The 9,671-nt window shown below is 35.8% G+C and overlaps 1 protein-coding gene and 1 long non-coding RNA gene across 2 annotated transcripts; both read right to left on the bottom strand.

Moving 5' to 3' along the window:
* Positions 1 to 3,753: 3,753 nt before the first annotated feature.
* LOC148544212 (protein FAR1-RELATED SEQUENCE 5-like) lies at positions 3,754 to 4,944 on the bottom strand. Its single transcript, XM_088498893.1, has 2 exons — positions 4,202 to 4,944; positions 3,754 to 4,147 (listed from the first exon to the last, which is right to left on the bottom strand). The coding sequence occupies exons 1-2, from the start codon at positions 4,942 to 4,944 to the stop codon at positions 3,754 to 3,756; spliced, it is 1,137 nt and encodes a 378-aa protein (XP_088355019.1).
* A 1,692-nt stretch (positions 4,945 to 6,636) lies between these two features.
* LOC107618258 (uncharacterized) lies at positions 6,637 to 9,671 on the bottom strand. The gene is made up of 2 exons (XR_015899054.1): positions 9,342 to 9,671; positions 6,637 to 8,618 (listed from the first exon to the last, which is right to left on the bottom strand). It is a non-coding gene; the product is annotated as an uncharacterized LOC107618258 (long non-coding RNA).

The following is a 9,671-nucleotide window of genomic DNA, read 5'->3' as shown; positions in this document are numbered from 1 at the left end:
ATTGATCTTTAAAACAAAAAGTTGCTAGGCTTTAGGAGAGGTAATAGGACTACTTAGAATCAAATAATTTTTTATTTGCCAGGACGTTGTAAGAACATGCAAAATTAAGCTAAAATTCTCTCAATTAAGGACGTCTGTATAGTGAAAGTGTGTCTTAGAAATATTCAAAATTGAGTGGGACATGACATGAAATATCTATTTGGTGGAATAATGTGAATTAGGAAAAATGATGGACTGGTGTTAAAGTAAAAATTTTAAAATTTCGAGTGCATAATATTGGTTAAAAAGGAATAATTGATGATCCACTTATCTTCAGAGTTCAAAAATTTCAATTTAAATTTCAAACATAAAAAAAATTATAATTTTTTGAACAGGCGGGTTTCGGTAAAAGTTGAAATTACTTCAATTATGCTAAGGTATATTTAGTCTTAGTTTGGTAAAGTTTTTCGATCAAAAGCACCAGTATCTTGTTTTGTATTTGGGAAATAAAAAGACTTATGTGTTTATGCTTATAGCTTATAAAGTTAGGGCTGTTTTTAAAAACACCTAAGGAGCAGCTTATCAAAATTATAAAGTCTAATATATCTTTATACATTAATTAATTTTAAATTTAACTCATACATTTATGTTTATTATAGTATTTTTTATTTTTTAAAATTATTTTACTAAACGCAATTGTTGTTACTTGTATTTATTAAAAGCTATTTTTAATTTGATTTATTAAATATAAATGTTTCAACTTTTAAAAGTCATATTTTAAAAATTAATTTTTGTAAGCTTTTTCTTAAAAATAACAATTTTACCAAACTAAGCCTTAGTCTGACTTAGGGTGTGAATTATTAGTATGACGAGTTATGGTTAACATTTTATGATAGAGAATTAAAGTTTTGTTATAAATAGAATCAAAATTTGATTGATTTAAATGATGGAGTTGGATAATTGTGGTCGGTTTAAGCCCAAATGGTTTATGTCGGTATGAAATACTTAGAGATACTTACTATATGAAATGAGCTTGTTAAGTGTGCAGGAATATATATAAGCACATCATACAATATCCTAGAGTGGAGTTATTAAGTATGTAAGTAAGGGTGTTGTAATTAGTTTTATGGGTTAATCCTGACAATGGTATCATAAAATTAATGAAAAGACATGTAGTAATGTGATTAAGGTTAAGTGATGATGGTTTTGATTTAGGATTTATATTATATAGTTTGGAATTTTTTATGGAGAGTTTTTGGCGTAAAATTTATTGTTAAGATTTTGAGTTTAGGATGTTAGGTTTAAAATTTAGAATTGAGAGTTAATTAGTTAGAATTTAATATTGTGTAATGAATAAGAGAGCAGTAACTAAAGGGAGAAACAATATAGTGGAGTAAAATGACTGTAATGGGATAGAATTAATTAAAAAAAGTACCCATGCAGAAGACACACTATTATTAAGAAATTGAAAAATCATGGACGGTAAATGATTGTAGTTCTTGCATGGAGTCATGCCTAGTACTCTTTTTATTTGTCTTAACAACAACAACAACAACAGTTCTAATTTAATCATTTATTTTAAACAATTAAGTTTAACTTAAATTTTGTAGATATTTATGTTTTTTAACTTATATTTTGTAGATATTTATATTTATGTTTTTTATTTTGAAGAGGCATTTTAGTTTTCAGTTAATTCTAATAGTCAACCAAGTATATTTTTGTTCAAATTAATAACCTAGTTGTTTAAAAATTTGCAATATCTTCCACTAATGAATATAATTATTGAATAACCACTGGTTCTGCATACAAAATAATTGCCACAATTTATATGTGATTTATAAATTTTATTACTCTATAATTAATATACAATTTTAATAAAATTAATTGAAAATAAAACGACAGTTCTAAAATGGGTTTAAATCATGCTGCAACAACTACGACATGTTATAATGATATATTTTAAGGACCCACTAACTTCCGCAGCTGCTGCATTTTCGTCGCTTCCTACCGGTTGATGGAGATGCTTGATTGCCACGTCCGGTTCCTTTGGTTTTCATATGAACCGGATCCTTAACGCCTCCTCTCTGCGGTTCATTTGACACGGGATTGTCCTCTCGAAGTCCATACTTTATTTCCAAAAATAACGTGTCATTCACCACCTTTTGCAAAATGGATTTGAAGTCCTCATCGCTCATGCAGGCAACCCTTTCGAGCCTCTTGCACAACTGTGAGAATGCACCCAATCTAGTACGGTAGATTGTCGACAGTTCCCCAGACGGGCACAGGAACTTCTCCAGATCCATGTCAATTTTTGCTGTCTTCGACCACCATCGCAGCTGTTAAACCCCATTTTTAAGGTTTATCTTGTGCTTGATTTAGGCGATTTTATCATCTTTTACCCGCATTTATTTAATGAAATAGCATGGTTTCATGATTGTCTCCTAATTTGTGCTTAAGTATGAAAACATGCTTTTTAGGCCTTTAATTAGCTAAATTTAATTCACCTTTGATTCCACTAGATGCCTTGATGTGTTTGTTAGTGAATTCAGATTGGAAAGGCTAGGAATGGATCAAAGGAATGAAGAGGAAAAGCATGCAAATGGAGAACTCATGAAGAAACAAGGATTCGGGATGCTGAGATCGACGCGCACGGGCAGTAGACGCGTACGCGTACATGGCGCGAACACGTGGATAGCAAAGTGCCAAGCGACGCGTACGCATGACCCATGCGTACGCGTCGATGCTCGCACGTGATCCACTTAAAGTGAATCCGCTGAGGGCGATTTCTGGGCTTCCCAGGCCCAAATCCAACTCACTTCTGATGTTATTTAACCCAAGGATTGAAGGAGAATCAACATCTTTAGTCATAGTTTAGTTTTAGAAGTAGTTAGAGTTAGTTTCTAGAGAGAGAAGCTATCTCTTCTCTCTAGAATTAGGATTAGGTTAAGATTAGGAATTCTTAGATCTAGGTTTAATTCATGCTTTGATTTACTTTTCCTCTATCAATTCTTGTTCTTCTACCTTTGCTTTCTTAGATTAGTGATTTACTTCTTGTAATTCTTTACTTTTATATTGATGCACTCTTCCTTCTATTTTCTTTTAATGCAATTTGAGGTAATTCATGTCAATTGTTCTTTCTTTGATTGTTGTTGTTAATTCTTTGCAATTAGTAGTTCTTAGATTTTATTCTTGTTGTCAATTTACTATGCTTTCCTTTTATGCCTTCCAAGTGTTTGTCAAAATGCTTGGAAGGATGTTAGAGTAGAATTTTATGTTCTTGGCTTGGGATGGTAACTTAGGAATTCTTGAGTTACTAATGTCCAAGTGATTGATGATTGGTAGCCATTGACTCTAAGTCTCATTAATTCAATTAGTGAATAGCTAGGACTTATGGACTTGGATTGATATAGCTCATTTGACTTTCTTTTACTTGCTAGAGGATGACTTAATGGGATTGATCCTTGCAATTATCATGTTGTGGTTAGTGATAAGGATAGAGATCCTTGACCACCAAACCTTGCCAAGACCTTTTTACCATTTGAATTCCATTGCCATTTTGCTCTTCTTGTTTCTTATCCAAAACCCCAAAATATACAACCCATAACCAATAACAAGAACACTACCCTGCAATTCCTTTGAGAGACGACCCGAGATTTAAATACTTCAGTTATTAGTTTTATTCGGGGTTTGTACTTTTGACAAACAAATTTTTGTATGAAAGGATTATTGTTGGTTTAGAAACTATACTTGCAACGAGATTTCATTAGTGAAATTCTATACCATCAAAATTCCGTTCATTAGCAGCACGAGGGTATCGGGAATAACCACAACATCAAGCTGCACCAAAACAGCTAGTATATGTACACATGGGAGCCCGAAGGACTCCATTCTCAAACAGGAGCACGCGAAGGTGTTCGTTGTATTCTCGCGCTTAACCCGCCATGCCATTTCTGGTTTTCGGTACTTTTGGACATTGAAAGTATGGCCACCTTCTATCCCAACACAAGCATTTATCCTCACTCGCACACACCGTTTTAGCGACTCGTGATATCTCCAAAACATCTCCCGTGTGAATCGTGTGGCACCAGACTTTTCTATGTCTATGAACTGAGTTTGCAAGACCGGAGTCCTATAGCACGATCGAAATTTCAACTCATCCTCATTGTCTCTAAGAAAATCCACACACCTCTACAAGTTTGTCACAAATTCAATCACCCCATACCTGCTTTCCACAAACCATCCCAGTTTAGCGTGCAAAGACTCGCACCGAGAAGTTGTTCTAATCCCCGCAAAGAATCTTCCTCTAATATAAGCAGTTGACCATGAATACTTCTTCCTGTACAACTCCTGTACCCATTCAACCTCCCTCATGCCACACTCGTCAAGCATTGTCTTCCACATCACCTCAAATTCATTTGTCTCAATGTCTACCAACATGCAATGTTTAAAAAGTTGTGTGAATCGTGGGTCACAAATATTTGACATCGCATTCCGAAGAAGATGCCATGCGCACAACTGGTGATGAGCAGTAGAAAAAATCCTTTGAATAGCTATGCATATTGCTGGATCCCCGTCGGTGATTACCGACTTCAGTGCTACACCCCCCATGCACTCCAAAAATTGATCAAGCACCCATACATAAGATTCCTGTGACTTGCATGACACTAAATCCGTGGCAAATACGCAAGTTTGGTTGTGATGGTTAACCCTGGAAAATACCACTACGGGTCGATTGTATTTGTTCCTCCCGTAGGTCGCATCGAATGCCAGCACATCACCAAATACCCCATAATCATACTGACTGCGCCCATCACTCCAAAACAAGTCGCACAAGTGTTGTTCAGGACCCAATCTATGCCTCCAAAACATTTTCCCATCAACACGACCAACACCTTCTAGGAATCGAATTGCCGCATTTACATCTCCATCCTGCAATGCCCTTTGTCTCCTCACCTCGTTATACATATCTTACTTTGTAAACGAGACCATGTTGAAGCCACCAAGCTGGGCTGCAAACGATTCATAGATCTTCGGAATGCTAATTCCTATATCCCGCATGCTGGTTAGGTGAGCAATCTCAACCTCTGAAATTTTCCTGTGTGATCTCAAGAAATCAACAAACTTCCCCAGCAGCAGCTCGTGACTGTGCTCATCAATAAATCGTGAGACAAACCACTTTCCGCTACCGTCTTTCCTATTAATCCTCATCTCGGCCACACAACCACATCGAGTTACCACTTTATGCTCCCTCTTTCTATCAGTCTTCTCCAACTATTTCTTCTCTCTAAACCCCTCTCTGTTGCAGACAAAAGTGTACCTAACAATCTCTCCGACAATATTTCTTACCTTCTTTCCTTGTCTTGTTGCAAACCCCTTAATGCGGCTATAGTTATTATAGAAACCTCTTGCCTCCTCAGGCATGTTAAATTCCATTAGAAGAATGTCTTCCGATCTAAGCCCACCAATATCTACATATCCAAGCGACCCCCCCCCTCCATTATCGCACTCCAAATCTCCAACCACATCTTCAGCGTCAATGCCCAGGTCAAACAACACTTCCTGCAAATAGGTCAACAAAACCATGATGGCAAAACCAAACATACATTACAAATTTGGCAAAGTATTTGGTGGAGCTCTTGTAGAAGGGTCCATCAAATGAAGTTGAGTAAAATATTTATATGTCGAGAAAAAAACACTTAATTGATAAACGACTCCTTCTATTTCATGGTTGCAACTCTCAGCATACTCTATTTTATCTACACACTCCACAGATTGCAAATTTGACTCAACTTTACTCATCTATGAATATTTATTTAGTTAAATTGTTAAATTGTACACGACACAAAGTTAACAAAAGACTCGTTTATTTATTAATGTTCTCAATTATTTCACATCTTTCATTCTTTTTACATGACTTTAATGTAGGATATTGATAAGAAGATTTATACCGGTTCAGAATTTCACAAAATAATTCCATTGATAGTATAGTTCAAACCGATAATCGATCATCAAATCAAAGTTTAATTTTGGTTGTCACAAGTCCAACCCAATAAAAGTAACCGAGAGTATTAGTCCCGGATCGTCTTCTCAAGGAATTGCAGTGAGGTATGCGTATTATTGGTTATGGTATCCAAGGGGTGGGTTGGTAAAAGGGCAAGTAATTAAAATGGCAAAAAAAGTAAAGCAAACAATTAAAGAAAGCAAGTAATAAAGAGAGACATTCATGGCAAGGATTGAAAATATATGCTTTCTATCCTAGTCACTCATAACAATAATTAACAAGAATTTATCCTATTACGTCATCCCCGACGATGGAAGAAAGTACAATATTATCTTCACACTCGAAGAAAGTCTAATAAGACTAGTTAATCTCAATCCAAAAGTCCTAATCAACTTACTAATTGAATTAACAAGAGATTAGAGTCAATAGAAACAATATTAACTAACAACTCTAGATCGGCAACCTAACTTGGGTGTTCATGACTCAAGATTGCCTAATTCCTCTTTTCAAGCCAAGAATGCTCAAAAAGCTACTCTAACATCCAACCAAGCATTTTGTCAAACACTTGGAAGGCATAAAAGGAAAGCATAGTAAATTGCAAGAAATAGTAAATTCTACCAGTACCCAATGCAAGAAAAGTAAAATCAACAACTCAATTCAACAATAAAAGAACATCAAACATCAAATTGCATTAAAAGAGATCCAAATCCAACATGAGCATTCATAAAACTAAAGAGAGACATAAAAGGAAAATTAACACTACAAACTAAGAGAATGAAAGTGTAGAAACAAGAAATTCTAAAGGAAATAAGATGAAAACAAGAATTAAACTCTAGATCTAAGATGCAAATTGACCTAAGAACCCTAATTCTAGAGAGAAGAGGGAGCTTCTCTCTCTAGAAAACTAACCTACATGATGCTAACCTACAACTAATTGCTCCCCCCTTTGCACAAGCTTGAATTCTGCATGAAATAGCCTCTGGAAGCAGTTGGATTTGGGCCTAGGAAGCTCAGAAATCTCCCCCGGCGTTTTCACTATGAGGTCACGTGCGAGTTGTGATGCGTACGCATGGGTCACGCGTACGCATCGTCTGGCATTTTCTTATCACGCGTACACGTCATGTCACGCGTACGCGTCGCCTAGCGACCTCATCTTTAGGCGTGCGCGTCTGTCACGCGTGCACGTCGATGTATGCATTCCAAATCCTTGTTTTTCCATGAGTTCTCCACTTTGCATGCCTTTCTCTTCACTCCTTCCATCCAATACTTGCCTTATGAACCTGAAATCACTCAACAAACACATCAAGGCATCGAATGGAATTAAGATAAATCAAAATTAGCTATTTTAAGACCTAAAAAGCATGTTTTCACTCTTAAGCACAAAATTAGGGAGAATTACAAAATCATGTTATTTCATTGAATAAATGTGATAAAATCCCCTAAATTAAGCACAAGATAAACCATAAAATTGGGATTTATCAGATATAAGCAAAAAAATTTTTAATTCATAGATACACAACACATAACACTTATTTTTCTTATTTTTTAATGCACATAATTCATAATTTACTGACATAGAATTACACATTATGCTCATGTTATTAAAAAATAAAGGCAAAGTTACCTTCTCAAACATGTCTAACAATTATTAAATAAAATAAATTACAAATTATTAATAATAAAGGGTAAGTTACCCTCTCTGACATGTCTAACAATTACTAACTACAAGAGTTTTAGAGGAGTTCTACTTTATAATTTTCTTAATTTTTAAGTTATCAAAAAAGTGTGATTCTAACTTTAATAATATCTATACGGAAAAATAATTAACTAATTGAAACTCACGAGTCTAACTCAAGAACCCAACTAAAAAGACTAAGCGTTCATTGAAATTAACTTAGTGGCGAGAGGAAAAGAGTCGATCAAACTCAGAGGGAAGCAACACATTCCCCCATTCTTTTCTCTCTTTTGGTTTCTATCTTCTATATATGTCTTTCCATGTTTACTTAATTTCCTGCATCTTTTTTCTCCAAAGGCATATCATCCACAACAATGATTGCTCAATTCGCTAACCACCGTAAATTCAGTTCTTCTGGATTTTGAACTTCTTAATAAAAGATCGGTTTCAAGAGAAATGAAAATTATAAAATGAGTTGGATGAAATAACTTGCCTGCAAACTTAACAAGTTCACTCGCAACATATTACTTCGACATCATTCCAACATAATTAACCAACTCATAACCACTCCTCAGTGTCCCTAAACAGTTCTTTAATACTAAAAAAACTGTCATTGCACATTTGCACCAACAAGCACCCTCACCTTCTCCATCTATGAGCCACAAAAATAAAAACACCTATAGTTATGTTACCTTCCCACTAGCCACACCGTGGCAATGCCTCATTAAACAACCTAGTTAATAATAAATCCTTACATGTTGCTCACAACTATATTCTTACACCTCAATACCTCACCGTCAACCCTGTTCATTCTTGGCCAATTAGAGAAAATTGCATACATACTCCCTCGTCTGCATAATCAGTTTTCGCCTGCGAAAACATCTCCACCATCGCCATGTTCCATTTCCACGGGTCTTCCGCCTTGCTGCTACTCGATGTCATTCTCCATTGCAGTTCCCTTACCTGAAATCATACCCATCACACAAACTCAATTACTCAACAACTCTAGCATCACTACTCGTCATTAGCCATGATGCTACCAACCACCAAATCTTCAACCAATTCAAGAAATTCAACAAACACATTCATACTCAACAAATTCAAGAAATTCAATAAACTAAGTTAGACAGATTCATACTAAAAAATTCAACAAACTCAGGAAATCCAAAAAATCCAACAAATAGATTCACACTCGACAAATTCAGCTATTCGAGATATTAACCTAAACAGATTTATACTAAAAAATTAAACATATTCAAAAAAATTCTAATATTCAACAAATTCAAAAATTTCAAGAAATTCAGCAACTAAATTCATACTCAACAAATTCAGAAATTCAAGAAATTAACCTAAACAGACTCGTACTACAAAATTCAACAAATTCAAAAAATTCAACAACCAGATTCATACTCAACAAACTCAAGAAATTCAAGAAATTAAGAGAGATCACAAGCAATTTGGGACTGTGAATAACAGCAGTAAGCCAGAAACCTTTAGATCTTTATTTCAAGACTATGAAGGCAGTGCTAGTAATAGGGAAGCCAAATCACAACTAAACAGAACCAGGTCATGTATACTAGAATGGTTGGTTAAATTATCAATGATGGATACTCATACTCCCATCCCTTCTCAAGAGTCATGCTCAAATTTAAAATATTTCAACTGTATTAGAAGAAGAGCACCAACCTGTCTAACAGAGCAGAGGAGGCAGAAGACAGAGACAACCAACCAGTCTAGGACGCACACGACGGAGAGAACGCTACTACGGTGACGACGAACCGGCGAACGGAGCCGCGGAGCAAGGATAAGCCACGATGAAGAGGAGGGAGCCGCAGTGCAGGTGACGTCGTTGGAGTCGCACGGTGTCCGTCGACACGAACAACACGACACGGCCGGCGGTGTTGCGGTGATGTGAGGTTAGCTTACGACTATGGTGTCTCCGTGAGGTGAGGTTAGGGTTACCTTTTGGGGGATTAGGATTAGGGGAATGGGAATGGGGGTATTGGGTATTTCTGT

This window comes from Arachis ipaensis, chromosome B9, assembly GCF_059453495.1.
Source record: "Arachis ipaensis isolate K30076 ecotype BB chromosome B9, ASM5945349v1, whole genome shotgun sequence".
Classification (NCBI taxonomy): domain Eukaryota; kingdom Viridiplantae; phylum Streptophyta; class Magnoliopsida; order Fabales; family Fabaceae; genus Arachis; species Arachis ipaensis.
Note: the sequence above shows the minus strand (reverse complement) of the source record. Positions and strands in the feature narration are given on the sequence as shown.

Excerpts from the sequence above, each read along its gene's own strand:
- LOC148544212 (XM_088498893.1), bottom strand. The coding sequence starts at position 4,944 with ATGTATAACGAGGTGAGGAGACAAAGGGCATTGCAGGATGGAGATGTA. Across the intron at positions 4,148-4,201 it reads GGATGGTTTGTGGAAAGCAG|AGACAATGAGGATGAGTTGA; the intron begins GTATGGGGTGAT and ends GGATTTTCTTAG.